Source organism: Arachis ipaensis, chromosome B3 (genome assembly GCF_059453495.1).
Source record: "Arachis ipaensis isolate K30076 ecotype BB chromosome B3, ASM5945349v1, whole genome shotgun sequence".
Lineage (NCBI taxonomy): Eukaryota > Viridiplantae > Streptophyta > Magnoliopsida > Fabales > Fabaceae > Arachis > Arachis ipaensis.
In genome coordinates, this window is record NC_142438.1 from 132438370 (window position 1) to 132455883 (window position 17514).

General features: G+C 31.9%; 2 protein-coding genes across 4 annotated transcripts; one reads left to right on the forward strand and one right to left on the reverse strand.

Annotated features, from left to right (window-relative positions):
- The first annotated feature begins 482 nt into the window (after nucleotides 1–482).
- LOC107630999 (clathrin light chain 2) lies at nucleotides 483–2925 on the forward strand. Its single transcript, XM_016334304.3, has 3 exons — nucleotides 483–1017; nucleotides 1902–2055; nucleotides 2134–2925. Exons 1-3 carry the CDS (start codon nucleotides 683–685, stop codon nucleotides 2566–2568), a joined length of 924 nt encoding a protein of 307 aa, XP_016189790.1. The 5' UTR covers nucleotides 483–682; the 3' UTR covers nucleotides 2569–2925.
- An 878-nt stretch (nucleotides 2926–3803) lies between these two features.
- Nucleotides 3804–8182, reverse strand: LOC107630998 (cold-responsive protein kinase 1). 3 transcript variants are annotated; one of them, XM_016334301.3, is made up of 7 exons: nucleotides 7887–8182; nucleotides 6952–7059; nucleotides 6264–6376; nucleotides 5387–5597; nucleotides 5048–5285; nucleotides 4537–4687; nucleotides 3804–4375 (listed from the first exon to the last, which is right to left on the reverse strand). In XM_016334301.3, the coding sequence occupies exons 2-7, from the start codon at nucleotides 7022–7024 to the stop codon at nucleotides 4061–4063; spliced, it is 1101 nt and encodes a 366-aa protein (XP_016189787.1). In that variant the 5' UTR covers nucleotides 7025–7059; nucleotides 7887–8182; the 3' UTR covers nucleotides 3804–4060. The 3 variants fall into 3 exon arrangements, with proteins under 3 accessions (XP_016189787.1, XP_016189788.1, XP_020975119.1); XM_016334302.3 differs by having other exon boundaries at nucleotides 6264–6401; nucleotides 7887–8122; XM_021119460.2 differs by lacking the exon at nucleotides 6264–6376 and having other exon boundaries at nucleotides 7887–8117.
- Nucleotides 8183–17514: the final 9332 nt, after the last annotated feature.

Genomic DNA, 17514 nt, shown 5'->3' on the forward strand with positions numbered 1-17514 from the left:
TGCTAATCCAAGTATTAAAAATATCTCAGCAGCAATTAGTAGTTCTACATATCCGTAAAATTTCTCTACATTCTTGTGTAAAAAAGACAGCATCGTTGCATTTCAGTTTTAAATAATATATATATATATATATATACTGAATTTTAACTGAGCATTGGTTCATCTTTCCATTCCCCTACCAAAATAATGATAATAACAAATTAACAATATGATAAAAGTTGTTATGAGATGTAAAAGTGATTCTTTCTTTTATTGAAAAAAAGTAATTTTTATACACTATTAATACAAGAGAGTTTTACAAATAATAACAGTATACTTTTACGATAATTAAAAACAATTAATTTTTAAAATATATTATTTTAAAAATTCTCTAAATATATAAATCAATTTGATAAAGTCATGCATTAAAATTAAACTCAAATCAAAATCAAATGGAACAAAAAATAAATTAAACGTTTTCACTATAAAAGACCCTTGCGCGAATAAATGAATAATTAACTTTTTTCCATTTATTTTCAATTCTTTTCAGCGTTGGGTATTTATTTGTCAAATAAAAGTTCCAATTTCTAACAGCATCTGTCTCTCTTTCTCTGAATACAATTATTCAATTAAGCTAAACAAACGAAGCACCCATCTTTGTACAGAAGAGAGAGAGAACAAAAACAGCATAGAGACAGAAGACATGTCTGCCTTTGATACCTTCAGCGTCGACTCCGATCACCATCAAAACCACGCCGACGAAGACAACTTCTCCGGATACGGCGGCTACTCCAGCTTCTCCGGCGGCGATGTTCCCGTCGTCGACCACACTTCTCCGGCTGCATCGCCGAACATCTTCGGGTTCAGCGATCCGGATCCAAGCTACTCCCAGTCTCCCTTCGAACCGGTGCATGTAGCAGAAAACGGTAACGGCAACGGCTACCACGACGACGGCGTTTTCGTCTCAGACGGACCGGTGCTTCCAGCGCCCGCAGAGATGGGACCGGAGGAAGGTTACGCCCTTCGTGAGTGGCGCCGGTGAGTGTTTCGGATTTCTCTTTCTCTCTCTATCTCTCTCGTCTCGCTTTGTTGATTAGAATTTGTTTTTGTGAAATTTTGTCAGATCTCGTCTGAATCTGCTTAGATCTAACTTGATTTTGCTCTAAGTCGGAAGTTTAGTGCAATGCTTGATCCCAAAGTTCGGTCTTTCAATTGAGTTTTCTGTGATCAGCTAGGATCAGAAAGAAAGCGAATTGACTAGTCCTAATTTATTCCAAGTTCACTTCAATTTGTACTTGAGCTGTGTGTATTATATAAGATGATTTCTCTCTCTCTCTCTCTCAAGCTGAAATTTATTATCAATGTTGATCAGTTCTTACTGTAAGTAGGAACAGGTTTGCTTGAACCTGTTATGGAGATTATATATAGTATCACTTTCAATTACAGCGAACTTTTTCCCTTGGAAGTTAGATCTCTATAGTTATTGCATGGTGAGGGGCTTTTGAGGTTTAAGTCGCTATCAAATTTTAGTTGTTGGATAGGGTCATAGGACCTCTTAGTCAAAGCTGATTCTAGAGCTTCATGATCTTTCTTATATTCCATTATGTTGGAGCAAGTGATGGGGCCATGGGGGAGTGGTAATTGTTGATTGTTTGGAGTGGAATGATCATACCCTAGTTGACAATATTTGACTAGTTCATGGAAGTAATTTATGAAATAACATGACACTGATAAAGCTTGATGAGGATTGCATCAAGTCCTCCTGACAGTTTATTCTTAGGTTTTGTGTTTGGTTATCTGGGGAAAATTATTCTTGAACTTAATGGTAGTACAACTGTGTTGCTTACAATATGATCTTAGGTCAATTAAGGTCAATTACATGTTTGCGGAACCCAGTTGTGAAAAATGAATTCCTTATGCAGGCAAAATGCCATTCAGTTAGAGGAGAAGGAGAAAAGGGAGAAAGAAATGAGATCGAAGATTATTGAGGAAGCTGAGGAATATAAGGTGGCTTTCTATGAGAAAAGGAAGCTTAATGTTGAGACTAACAAGGTTCAAAACAGAGAAAGGGAGAAGGTAAAACATCATCATCATCATCATTATTCACTTCCTTCCTGTCTTCTAATTCTATAATAAAATTCGCTTATGGAACAGCTATACTTAGCTAATCAAGAGAAGTTCCACAAAGAGGCCGACAAAAATTACTGGAAAGCAATTGGGGAGATCATTCCCCGTGAGGTTCCCAACATTGAAAAGAGGAGAGGCAAGAAGGATAAGGATAAGGAGAATAAGCCATCAATTACAGTTATCCAAGGCCCAAAACCCGGCAAACCCACGGATCTTGCAAGGATGCGGCAGATACTGTTGAAGCTGAAACACACACCACCCCCTCACATGATGCCGCCTCCACCTGCACCTGCCAAAGGCCCCAAAGATGGCAAGGATGCAAAAGAAACAGCATCTAAAGATGGGAAGCCTGCACCAGAAGGTGCACCTGCATCGCAACCGAAGGATGCTGCCACCAATAATGGCACTGCAGAGGTACCCCAAAAAGAAGCTCCTTCCACTGAGGAGCAATCTGCTACATAATTCTGCACATCACTTTGGCTTTCTCAGAACCTCATTTCTGCTGTCGCCCTTCTCAGTGAAGTCTTTGCGGATATCTTTTGTTCTTCTCTTTAGTTTCTATGGCTCATTGATTCGCTATTTTTATATTTTTCATTTTTACAACATTATGATTTTGTATCTATCAAAATCCATTATTTTTTACTTGCTTTGACCTTTGACCATGGAAATTCAGTGTTCATCGGTTTTGATACAACGAGAATTTGTTTTTATACTTGAGTGATTATGGATTTTACTTCGGGTGTCGTTTGTTTTAATTGCTTTCATTGTATCGGATTTTCTGTCTGGTCTGTTTCTTATATTATTTGCAAGTATTTAACATTCTCGGGTTTTACTTTTGCTCTCTCTCTCCCCCTTGTTTACCCAATACTTTATTTCACTATTACTAATCTACTATAGCCACTTGCCACCATGGATACAAAGTTAAAAAATATTTTTCATTCATAAATCTTAAATATTTTTCTTTGTTTTGAAATTAATTCCAAATCCTAATAACAAAGTTCGATAAACTAGAATATAATTCAATGTTTCACTCTTTTTAGTACGAAATATTGCATATTTATTTTATGATTATAATGTGGAACTGGGAAAGTAAATAAAGTTTTTGGGTACAGCATTTTACAATTTTTATTTTATTTTTTTGGTGGATGTGGTTACTGGTTCGTCTGGTTCATGCTTAATTGATTTGTTTTTTTTTTTTTTTTCCTTTTTATTGTCATGAATAAATAGAGCCGAAGCCCACAACCAACCAAAACAACACAATAATATTGGGATAAGCTCCTCCAAAATGATAAATCAAGAGGTTAATTATTTTTAAATGAAGATAGTAAAAATTCATATACAATAAAAATTACAAATTTAATGATGATGAATCTCTTTATTTTATTACAATCTTCTCACGTCTAAATTCATAATTATCTTGAGCTTGTGATTTGTGAACACAAATACATTATCAATCAGTGAGCCTATATCTAACAGCTTATCTACATATCAATAATCTTGAATTGGGTGTTTTGGAATTTCTCCAATTTCTTTCTCGATGCCATTGTTAAATATATAACTATTCATTTTCCTTCCTCTTATCAACTTAAGATTTTGGAAAGAGTGGTATTATGACATGGTACTAGAACTTCTATGATCGAAATAACTAAAGTTCGATCCTTAGTTTTGCCTTCTGTAAGAAATGAAGTAAATTAAGATACATTCCAAACAAATATCTACCTCTTATTTCAATATGCTCTCCCATGCAGTTACTTAATTTCAATTGCCACATTATATTCCAAAAATTAAAATTACAACTAAAAGAAAAGAAAAAACCCTATCACATTTTTTTCACTCTAAAAAAAAAAAGGGGGAAGAAGAAGCTGCCATCTCTCTTTTGATTTCCTTTTTTTCTTTTCTTTTTTGAAATCTACAATTCACAACAGGATTTATTTGATTTTATTTGATATTAGCTTTACCGGGGGTTGACCTGAGTAATACTGGCAGGGGTAGAGCTAAACTGATAGCTTGTGGACTCACCAGAAGACTTCTTTAGAGAGGACTCTCCTGAGTCTTGGAAGAAACCTGGTGCTGTGAGTTGCTTCTCATTGAGCTTTGTTTTCTTGGACAGCATATCAACAACCTGTGACATCATTGGCCTTCTGCTTGCAGCTGCTTGTGTGCAGAAGAATGCTACCTTCATGTACCTAATCACCTCTTCCTCAGGAAACTCTCCCATTTCTGGATCCACAAGCTCCACCAACTTCCCCTCTTCATGGAGTTGCCATGCCTGTTATCGTGAACATAATATTCAATGAATTGGATATGGCAAAAACTTAGAATCTTTCTTTTTGTTGATTCTTTAACCAGTGCCCTCAGCAAAACCAAAATTTATCAGCATAGAAAATCAGCAAACATAAAATGCATGAATACAGGATGTTATGCACTTACCCATTCCAAGAGGAGTTTGTATGAGTCTCCCCAGTTTGTCCTTGAACTGCTTCTGCCGCTAACTATTTCAAGTATAAGAACCCCAAAACTATATACATCAGCCTTCAGGGTTAACTGGCCACCAATTGCATATTCAGGCGCCAAGTAACCACTGTGCAAATCAAAACCAAAACAGGATAACATATTGGTGAGTTCCATAGTCCAATTGAGGGTTGAAAAATTTTTAAAAATCTTGACAGAAAGAAAATAAATAAGAAAAATCCCAATGTATTAACAACACAGTGAGGGTTGGGGCAACAAACTAACATTTTTGCTTCACCTTTATGAAGAACATTAATACATTATAGATGAACACAAAAAATTGAAGTCTATCACAAGCATATAGTCAGAGAAGGAAATGCCTAAAATAATAGGTTTAAGGCATTATAATTTACAAGTATAAATTCTCCAAAGCTAAGACTATAACAAAATCAAGAATTTAAAAATGATAGGAGTCCGAACTATAACATACGTTGTTCCAGCAATTCTTGTGCTAATATGAGTGATGTCATCAGGAAACAATTTAGCCAACCCAAAATCTCCTATTTTTGGATTAAAGTCTGTGTCGAGTAGTATGTTGCTGGCTTTGATGTCTCTGTGCACGATGTGTGGCACAAGTTCTTCATGAAGAAATGCAAGACCCCTTGCAGTGCCCATGCAAATAATAGATCTTTTTCTCCAGTCTAGTCTGATGTTTATACTCCTTGTGCCTAAACAAAGATGGAAAAGGTTACATGTTTGATTCTCTCATCAGAATGTGAATCTTAGTATTTTATTTCATAATTTACGACAAAGCATTACTCAAAGTTACCAAGTAATGCACGATCAAGGCTGTTATTTTCCACATACTCATAGACTAGTATACGATTAGGTCCTTGAACACAGCAACCGACCAATTCAACAAGGTTTGGATGCTTAACATTTGATATAGTTTTAATCTCAGTTAAAAATTCACGAACTCCTTGCCTTGACCCAGCTGAAAGGGTCTTCACTGCTACTTGTCTCCCATCTTTTAAGGTTCCCTATGAAAAGTTCAACATAGGTGTTTAGTGAAACATAAAAAGATAAAATGTCACATTATTTATTTGAACTAGTACTATGACTCAGCTTAAGTAAGCTATCATATATACAATGCCATCGTAATTTATACAATTCTACTTTTAAAAAATAAATCAACCAGGTTTGTAGAGGGGATGATTAGGTGATCGAAGATGTAATTATTTCTTGTATCATTCTATAGGTAGCCTTTCATTTTAAGGTTTTGTCAAATACTTAATAAATACTCACTGAAGGATTAACTTGCAAAGTTGATGCTCTGAAAAACCAGTCTAATCTTTTTTATGGTGCATAAGCATAAGAAAATTAAATTTATGGTAAGCTTATCAACATTTCGTTTCTGTATGTAAAGATGTTTTTACTGCCTCAATAAGAATGTAATGCCTTTTCATTGCAATAACCAAATGCCTAACAGGCCTAAAATTGGCACTTGCATTATAATGGAATTATTAATTCATAATTCAATATAAAAGAAAGGAAGAAAATGGAAAAGGACTATAGCATTGACTATGGAGATTTGAGACATTAGCAGTTTAGCACCCCCAAGGAATCATCCTTGTAATTCTAACTGATCAACATGCATAGTAGTTCCACAAAGTTTCAACTTATACATGAGTCATTGACCTGAATACCTTGTAAACAATTCCAAAACCTCCTCGTCCTATCTTATATCTTGGATGATAATTATCAGTAGCCAATCTCAGTTCTTTGTCAGAGAAATGTCTAACATTATCAAGTGGATAGCCTGAGTAACAGCACAAGTATATGAACTGCATAAGGCATTAAACATAGCGATAAATGGGTAACATTGTATATATAGAAGTATTAACAACTATTGTCTCAGAAATTTTGAACAAACCGTAGCAACATTTCTTATCAAATATAAACCAGCCAGTGAAACAAGTCAAAGGATCTCTGCTGTCAATAGTAATCTGGTTATGTTTTTGCTGGTTAAAAAACTAAATAGGCATTAATATCAGTAGATTACTACGACTCTGGTAAAGTTCTTTTGCTTGTTAGACCTTCCTATGAGCAGTAAACATAAACCAAGATAAGCCTACTTGCCAATACTCAAATTGAACAAATATTAACATACAACTCAGAATGAAATCACATGCTGGACCTAGATTTTGTCCTCCTCTCCCTTTGTTATTAAATTTAACTTATTCAATAATTTTTTTCGGCTAAATTTCTAGCAGCTAAAAACAACATGCTGATGAGAAGTCCAGAAAATGTATAGGGAACTACACAATATTCTGCCATTAGGCATTATTGAAGGTTATCTAAAAGTATGAAAATAATTAATCACTAGGGCCTCACCGTCAATTTCATTGGGAGTAGGAGAAGGACTTTTCTTCTTGAGAGTTGAGGCTCCAAAGCAGCCACAACTCATAATGATCCTCGAATGTGACTGCTATACTCTGCAGCCTGAATTACACATCATATTCTAACATAAGTGAACTGCCATATTTACATTCAAGCATGGGAACTCAAGCACACACTCCAGCAAACATGTTTGGTTTAAATTTTCCCCACCGAAACTCGCCGTTCGTGGCAGGAAGTAACTCAAGACATGGTTCACTTAAACAGCTGTTTGCAAGCCTCAAATGGCGTGCAAAAACCACAAAACAAAAAACGGAAATGATTCAAGCCAGTGCTCCACTTGATATATTGATTTGGAATTTCCGGTATAACGTCCTAACAAACTGAAATCTAAAAATGCATATGGGTTGAAGACCACAAAATTTTATTTTATTTTTTTAAAAAAAGGGGTAAAAAGGTCAACCTCTTTTCATGTTAATGATTCTCATAGAAAATTAGAGATCGCAGCTTACATCCTTAATAAGATTTGGGGTGAAAACAACATGCATGGTGCCTTCTCATCAAAATATCAAACCCTAAACAGCATGATGATTCTAGTTTGCAAAATTTTCTAACCTCATCGCGATTTATGAAACAAGATCCACTGCCACTAGCATTGACTTGAAGAATTTTGCCAAAGTAACCTAAAGCTTTTTAATTTCCGGTTACCGGTTTACAATAAAACTGAAAATTGGCCTATTGCCTCTGAAATCATAACACACCCACTCTCCAGAGAAAAATACAGCTCCAGTTTCAGTTGATAATTCATAATAATAAGTTGAAATTCAACAACAAAATTAAGACATGAAAAAAAAAAAAAACAAAAAGCAGCAGCAAAGACTTGAGAAGAAAACAAACAAACAAATAATCAAACAAAATAATAGAAGAATCACCTCAATTTTGCCAACGATGAAGGTGAATAGCGGAGCACAAAAAGAAGAAGACGACTGAGGAATGGCAAGAAACGGTGGGTAAATCATTGAATTGAAGAAAAATAATATAACAAAAAAGGAAACTGAAGGCGCGTGGTGGTTGACATTTTGAAGAGAAAGGAGCAAGGAGCGAGTGAGGGCTTGTCACGACACGTATGGTGTGACCGACTCGCTTCTTCCTTCTTCATCTATGACTTAGTGACTTAAAGCCTTCATACAGATATTTATATTTTCCTTTTAATATTTTATTACTGTGTTTTTCTTTGTTAAGTATTGCAATTTGCAAATTTAAATATAAGAAAGGCTAGATGATAATCAAAATTTATTATTAAATTAATAATTAAATAATAATTAACATTAATAAATTTTGATATTTCTAATATTTTTTAAATATAATTAAGTAAATTATATACTAGTTTAGATGTTTATGTCTGTTTGTTCGTCGTTTTGTTGAGCTAAGTCTGAAAACAGAGAGTTCCGTTCCCACTTGGGACTTGTAAAAACTAAAAACTATTCTGGGAGGCCGAAAGCGACGGTTTTCACCTTTCTTGTTTCGTTTATGCAGCACCTCCCTCTTCTCCTCCTCGTGGTTTAACTAGTGTTAACTCTTTTTTTTTTAAGTTTAATTAATCATTTTGTTCTATAATTTTATTAAATTTATAATTAAATTTTTATAATTATTTTAATTAAAATTTTATATTATTTTTAATTTTTTAATTAGATTTTTATTAATATAAAAATATTAAAATTAATAAAATATTTTTTGTAAATTAAAAATAGTATCTATAATTAAAGATTTAATTAAATCTTTGATTATATATATTTTTAAAAAAATATTCTATTAATTTTAATATTTTTAATAAAAAAATTTAATTAAAATTTTTAAAAATAATAGAAAAATCTAATTAAAAAAAATATAAAAATCTAGTTATAAATTTGATAAAACTATAGAGACTAATACAATAATTAAATTTTTTTTATCTTAAAATTACCTTTTCTTTTATTTTAATTTTAAGTGAGTTTCAAATTTAGTATTAGGATTTATTTACTTTTAATTATCCGAGTTTATCAACTTTTTAAATCTTCGCTTTTAGGAATGTTTAGAGTTTAAAATTAAAATTTAAGTTATAATTTATGATTTTAAAAAAATGATAAATACCAAAATAAAAAAGTAACTTTAGAAAAATTAGTCGATATTGATTAAAAAATAGTTAATTTTTAAATTGGTCTATATTTGAATTATTTTGTTATTTTAAAATTTAAATTTTAAATTTAAATTATTAATTTTAAATTCTTAAAAAAATAGATAATTTTGTATAAAAAACTAAAATTAATATATTAAAAACAGAATAATACAAATAATAATAATGATCAATGTATAATATAACCTGGAGTACAAGTCAAAACAGAATGCATATTACGCAAAATTTGTGTCGAATTTGTGGCATGCATCAATGCATGTGGCCTCGTTGGGTGAGTCCCACGACGTCCCTCTTTATTTTGCACTTGCATCTTGCTTTTATTGACCCTAGATTTTTCGAAGTCTTTCGAAATTGAAATAAAAATTGGAACATGTCTGCAAGAGATATGTGTTGGGTATATGAAGATGGTAAGATGACAAAATCTTATATTTATGTAATGGTTTTAAGACATGATTAGATCGCTTTCTTTAGAGAGATATTTGTCTCCACACTTAGTTGCTATAGGGTTAATGACAATACTCTCTCAGGATACAATGAAACCTAAGAATTTCTTAATTAGCAATAGTAAGAAATTCTCAACTCTCTTGAACAAAGAAAATCTCTTAATGGTTGAGTAATTTGTACACTTAGTACGTCATGTCTGAAATAGTGAACAAGGACTTATTTATACATATTGCACATAGCAATTATGATTGGTTACGTATACAAATGGTTGTGTCTTTTCTATTGCCAATAGATATAATGTTTTGAATATACACAACTCTTAAAGAGTTGTGTCCCTTTAGCCAATAGACACAATGTTTTGAACATACACAATCCTTAAAAGGTTGTGTCCCTTCAACCAAATGGTACTAAACAGTTAGTAACCGTTTATTAATATTAATAATATTAATTAATCAAATTTGTAAATACCCTTCAATCCTCCACTATTTACAAAATTTAAATATCATACAAGTATATGCATAAAGAATGTGTCACTAAGATTAAACATTCTTTTAGTGTAAATTTTAAAGTTCTAACGAAATAATAGGTGTTTAATCGATTAAACCTATACTCCATATGCTAGTACCAAAAATCACACACATTACTTATACCCTCCAAGTTTAAGAATTTACAATTTTAAGCACTTATATGACTTTGTGCTCATCCTGCTTTCATGAATATTTACGAGAATAAAACCTCTAAAATTCTCAATTAGAGCGGCACCACTCTTATATTCATATAGGTGGAATCTTTTGATAGATAATATTATCATTCCATTAAAAGTTTAAACTCACCCTCCTAATTTATTATAAATAGCATTAAATCCTATACCTTAGTGCTCCAATTGCTAAATAATTTGTTATTACCCATTAAACCTTGAAACTAGTGGTCTACTAGAATAAGGTTGGGTTCCCATCATTTAGCAATAATAGGTTTTAATCCCATTTTAGCAATAGTTTCTTTGATTTTATCCCTTGACAAACCTTTAGTCAAAGGGTCTGCTAAATTTCCTTGAGATCTTATATAAGTAATGGTAATTACACCATCATCTATTAGTTGCCTCACAAACTCATGTCTCAAACTTATATGTCTAGACTTTCCATTATAAACCTTGTTATATGCTCGAGACATGGTTGATTCACTATCACAGAAGATTGAAATGGATGTCGTTTGCTGTGGCCACAGCTTTATATCATATAACAAATTTCTTAACCATTCTGCTTCTTTACCTGCGGCTGATAAAGCTACAAACTCAGCCTCCATAGTAAAATGTGTAATACATGTTTGTTTCTTTGAGACCCAACTTATTGCTCCACCACCTATGGTGAAAATCCATCCTGAAGTGGATTTGTTATCACTAAGATTTGTAATCCAACTTGTGTCGGAATAACCTTCTAAAACTGCGGGATAATCACTATAATGTAATCCCAAGTTTATGGTTTTTTTGAGATAACCAAGAACTCTTGTTATAGCTTTCCAATGTTGATTGCTAGGCTTTCCTGTAAACCTTGATAATTTGCACACAGCAAATGCTATAGGGGCTAATAGTTTTCATTTCCCATCTCATGGGAAACCCTTTTCGCTCCGCTTAGCCCTACCCCCCCCAGGGGTATTTTAGTGATAGGTTCTATAGGAACTGGACGATCCTATCAGGTCTAGTACAATGCATTGCATACATTAAACTTCCTATAGCACTAGCATATTCTAATTGTGCTATAGGTCTTCCCATGTTTCCTTCTAATTTAAGATTAAGATCATACGGCGTATTGGATTCTTTAATTGTGAGATTATCAAACTTTTCCAATACCTTTTTAATATAATGAGATTGACTTAAAGTAAAGCCAACTTCATTCTTATGTACATTTATGCCTAATATTGTATCAACTTCATTCAAATTCTTCATCTTGAATTTAGAAGTTAGATACTCCTTCGTTATACGAATTCCTTCTAAATTTGTTCCGGTGATTAACATATCATCAACATATAAATAAATAATTACTCCATAATCTTTAGTAAATTTTGAGTAAATACATTTATCCGCACTATTATGTGAGAAGTCATTTGATAACACCACTGAATCAAACTTCTCATGCCATTGTTTAGGTGCTTGTTTTAGCCCATACAAAGACTTAATTAATTTGCAAACTTTCTTTTCATTTCCGGGTAGCACATAGCCTTCCGGTTGCTCCATATAAATTTCTTCATTAAGATCTCCATTTAAAAAAGCCATTTTAACATCCATTTGATGTATATGAAGCTTATGTATGGATGCTAATGCTATAAGAGCCCTAATGGAAGTCATTCTTGCCACAGGTGCGTAGGTATCAAAATAGTCTAGACCCTCTTGTTGTCTAAACCCCTTGGCCACTAACCTTGCTTTAAAGGTTTGTAATGAACCATCAGTGTTATACTTTCTTCTAAATACCCACTTACATCCTATAGGCTTTGATTCTGGAGGCAAATCAACCAAGACCCAAGTATCGTTAGATAATATTGAGTCCATTTCATCGTTTATTGTTTCTTTCCAAAAAGCAGAATCCCTTGAAGTCATAGCCTCTTTGAACGTTTGAGGATCACCCTCTATGTTCATCACAATAGGAATCTTGTTTGTTACAGAATTCCTAGTTCCTTCTACCAAAAAGGTGATAGCCTGAGAAGAAATAAAATCTGGACCCAAGTCCTTTTCTTTTCTTACTCTCAAGCTCTTCCTTGGTTCAATCAACTCTTTGTCGTTTAGACGTTTATTATTTTGATTATTTATTTCTTGTGAAATATTAGTATCATTTTGGAGATACTCTGAATTAGAAGTTGAATCATTGATAAATTTATTTTCAATAAATTCTACTTCTCTTGATTCAACAACTACATTAGACATTAAGTCTAATATTCTATATGCTTTAGAATTTTGAGCATATTCTATAAAAGCCCCTTTTATGGCTCTTGGCCCCAATTTAGTTCTCTTTTGATCAGGAACCCGATAAAAGGCTAAACACCCCCACACTTTAAGATAATTTAAATTAGGTTTCCTTCCTTTTCAAATTTCATAAGGAGAAACCTTTCTATGTCTTGATAGTATCCTATTATAGATATGACATGATGTCAATAATGCTTCACCCCACAAATTGTAAGGTAATTTTGCATTTAGTAACATTGAATTAACCATATTCACTAAGGTACGGTTTTTTCTTTCCGCCAAACCATTTTGTTGCGGAGTATATGGAGCGGAAGATTCATGCACAATACCATGTAATTCACAAAAGTGATCAAATTCATTAGAAAAATATTCTCCACCTCGATCACTACGAAAAACTTTTATTTTCTTATTATGCATATTTTCTACTTCCATTATATATTTCTTAAACATTTCAAAAGCTTCATCTTTATTTCTAAGCAAATACACATAAGTAAATCTAGAACAATCATCAATGAAGGTTATAAAGTATCTTTTTCCTCCTCTAGTAATATTGCCATTTAGTTCACAAATATCACTATGAATCAATTCTAATAAATGTGTATTTCTTTCAACCTTAGGAAAAGGTTTCTTAGTAATTTTAGATTGTATGCAAATATCACATTTCTTATTAAAATCCTTGTTACTAAGATCAATATAGTTATTCTTTTGCATATATTCAATTGATTTGTAATTTAAGTGTGCTAATCTACTATGCCATAAATCACAAGAATCAACAACATACAAGGAAACATTCACTTTATTAATACTAAGTTTAAACATGCCTTCAGTACAATATCCTTTTTCTATGAATACATCATTCTTAAGCAAGATCACTTTATCGGATTCCATTACAACTTTGAATCCTTTCTTACACAAGAGATTAACAGAAACTAAATTTTTCTCAAATCTGGAACATGAAGTACATTTATTAAACTTAATTTCTTTCCAGATGTAAAATTTAATTCCACACTTCCTTGACCACAAACTTTGGCTGAGTTATCATTGCCCATCAAGACTTCTCTATTGTTCACTTCTTCATATGTTTTGAATTGGTTGCGATCATTGCAAACGTGAACAGTAGCCCCAGAATCTAACCACCACTCAAGTGATTTTTCTTGTGTTGCTATGTTGACTTTTGTAACCATGCCAATATGCATGTTTTGTACTTTTTCTACAACCATAGCAATTAGATCCTTCTCTTCCACTAAGTTGGTCTTTGATGCTTCCTTTTTCAGAAGTCTACATTCTTTGATATAGTGTCCTTTCTTGTGACAATGATAACACTCTCTTTGTCTCTTCTTATCTTGCTTGAATCTTTAGAGAACTTTTTTTTCTTCTTATTGATGTTATTTTCATCAATATGATTCACTTTAGAACTTTGAGAAAGATACACAGCATCACGTTTTCGAGTTTCCTCTTCTATACGTATATGCCTTAGTAATTTCTCAATTGTGAAGTCCTCACCAAGATGTAAAAGTTTCTTCCTATAACCATTCCAAGATGAAGGCAATTTTGAAATAATTGTTCCAACTTGTAATGATTCAGGGATCACCACTTGTAGATCACGAAGTCTACTTACAAGGATTTGTAATTCATGAATTTGATCCATGACAGGCATAATATCATTCATAATAAATTCAAAATATTTCATCATGATAAACTTATCTGTTCCTTGTCGTTCGGTATTGTACTTTTCTTCCAAAGACTTCCAAATCTCTAATTGTGATTAAATTGACATGTAGAGATCATAGAGTCGGTCGGATAAAGTGTTGAGGATATGACCTCGACATGCGAAAGTATCTTCATCACGTTTCTTCTTCAATTGAACGATCTTTTCTTTCTCTTCCGGTGTGACGTTTTTAGCGGCATCGGCAATTGGTGTAGTCTTTGGGTCAATCACATATGCAAGATTGAGAACCGAAAGAAGAAACATCATCTTGTCTTTCCAACGGTTGAAGTTCGTTCCATCAAAGCGATCTAACTTGACAAACTCTTGATTCATGACCTTAAACGTGGTGTTTTGATCTTGTGCCATCTTCAACAAATATCTCTCTAAAATTGTTTGGTATATGAAGATGGTAAGATGACAAAATCTTATATTTATGTAGTGGTTTCAAGGCACGATTAGATCACTTTCTTTAGAGAGATATTTGTCCCCACAAGTAGTTGCTATAGGGTTAATGACAATACTCTCCCAGGATACAATGAAACCTAAGAATTTCTTAATTAGCAATAGTAAGAAATTCTCAACTCTCTTGAACAAAGAAAATCTCTTAATGATTGAGTAATTTGTACACTTAGTACGTCATGTCTGAAATAGTGAACAAGGACTTATTTATACATATTGCACATAGTAATTATGATTGGTTACGTATACAAATGGTTGTGTCTTTTCTATTGCCAATAGATACAATATTTTGAATATACACAGCTCTTAAAGAGTTGTGTCCCTTTAACCAATAGACACAATGTTTTGAACATATACAATCCTTAAAAGGTTGTGTCCCTTCAACCAAATGATACTAAACGGTTAGTAACCGTTTATTAATATTAATAATATTAATAATAATATCAATAATATTAGGCCCAGTTTGGGTAACTAACTTAATTAAGCTCCTTTTGATAAAATAACTTAAACAATAAATGACTCTGTTAAAAGTAACTTATAAATAAGTTATTTTGTGTTTGAATTTTTAACTCTAAAAGTGCTTATTTTAAAGAAATGTAATGAAAAATAGAAGTATTATGAGAGAAGTCATTTTTTTTAACTTCTCTATAAGCTCCAAAATAGCTTCTTAGAAAGTTGCAATTTGGTTTTGAAAATTGCACCCAACATTAATACTACTACTTTTCATAAGTCAAAAGTTAAAAAAAGCCACTTCTAAAATTCCCAAACGGGCCCTTAATCTAGGTACGCTTAGTTTCTTTTTAGTATGAGTTTGAATTTCATATAAATAAATAAAGGAACAGTTAGGATCATTTTTTTTAATTGGACTAAATGATTTGTTGGTAATGGGATAGAAATCATAGTATAAAAAAACATAAAAAACGAAAACTATGATGACCATGTAGTGTCATGTGAACTGTCAACTGTGAAGAGTGAAGACAGTGAAGTGTGAAATGGTTCTTGCCTTCTTTGAACGTTAAAAGTTAAAAACACTACCAAATTTTCAACTTAAAAAATCGCAACCCAACTGGATCGCGTAAGAGAGTATTTTTCATCAGTTTCAAATATATAGAGATTAATAGAATAGATTATTGAACCTGTGATTGTTGTTAACACGCGTTTTCTATTGCAGTTTTTTTTTTTTTTTTGGTGACTTTTTCTATTGCAGTTTGATTAACTCGAAAATAAGTCTCCTGGCATAATATTCAAGACTATAAAGTTGAAAAAACAGATGAATTAATGGAGAAAATTATACCTGGCGCGCGCGCAGCACATATAATATATGAACAGAAAAATGTTTTGGAACCAAAATATTTTAGCCATACTCGGCCATTATTTTTTTAAAATTGAGTTTATTTTTATTATTATTATAATATTGAATTTTATCATACATACTCTTTTATCACATAAATTATCACACAATTTATCATATATTTTATTCTTCCTACATGTTAATCATAGTATATCCCTAATTAAATCAAGTTGAGTTGATTTAGTAATTAATTTACTAGTCTATTTAAACAAGTACTAAATGTTCGAATTCTGACTTCTGCATGCAATAACCCATTAACCAACGATAAATTTTTAAATAGAGATCAGTAACGCGATTGATTAGTTTTTTGACTTTTTATCACTGACATAACAAGGCACCAATAAAACAATTGGAAGCTTGATGCATCAATTAGTAGGAGAGGCAGAGAAATAAAATTTGCAATTGAGGGTGTTTTATAAATTGAACTAATAGGTGCATATTACACTCTCGAAGCTTTTTGAGTCTTATTTTGGGTAGATTAGGCCAAATAATTTATAACCAATTGTAACTTTTTTTTTGGTAGTATGATATTTGAATTCAATACACGGTGTTTATGTGAGAAGAAGTTGAAGAAGTGAAATAATAAATAAACTTATCCGATGAGATTGTTCACAGTGAAGTAATAATTTCTGAGCGTACGGAAAATTATATTAGTTTTGATGAGGTATGAGATATCATTTATAGGTTTGTGATTATGTCATTCATAAATTCATACACATAACATCCATAATTATATGTAATTAATGTTTATTAATTATTACATCTATATACATATCATTTTTTAGTTGTTGCATAAGTAACTATCAAGTTAGGACAATTCTATGATGCTGAAATCATCTGCTGAAATAGCGTGGCAAGCATTTAGAATAGACGCATGTCCATCCCATTTCAATGAATGTGAGAAAGTAAGGGTTGTTGTTCGTGGCAGTGCAACCAAGTGTGGGTCCTACCAATGCCAGTGGAGCTTTGACGACGTTTTAAGTTTTTAATTAGTCCCCTTCTAATGGATTATTATTTGCAGCAATTTATGTTTATTGATTTATATTTTATACTATTTTAATGGATGAATTATGTTATTTAGAGTTGTGATTTTTGAATGAAAATAATTCAATTAACTGAAACAAAATTATATTAGGGTAGTTTTTAAATTTTGTATCTCTATTAAATGATGATAAATGACTTAATAAAAATAAAAATTAATTACAATTAACTCATTTAATATAAATTATCATTACCATTCTTTATAATTATTATTAGTTTTTATTGTATTTTTAAATATAAAAATCAAATCATAAAAAAATATTAAATATTGATTACAAGAATGTCTAACAGTAAAAAATATGATATTATAATTAATGTCATTAATAAATAAAACTGATAAGAATATGATAAGTAAATTGATAGGAGCGTGAGATAAAAAATAAAATTATTATTAAATTATATAAATAAAGTAAATTATAAAATATTTTGAC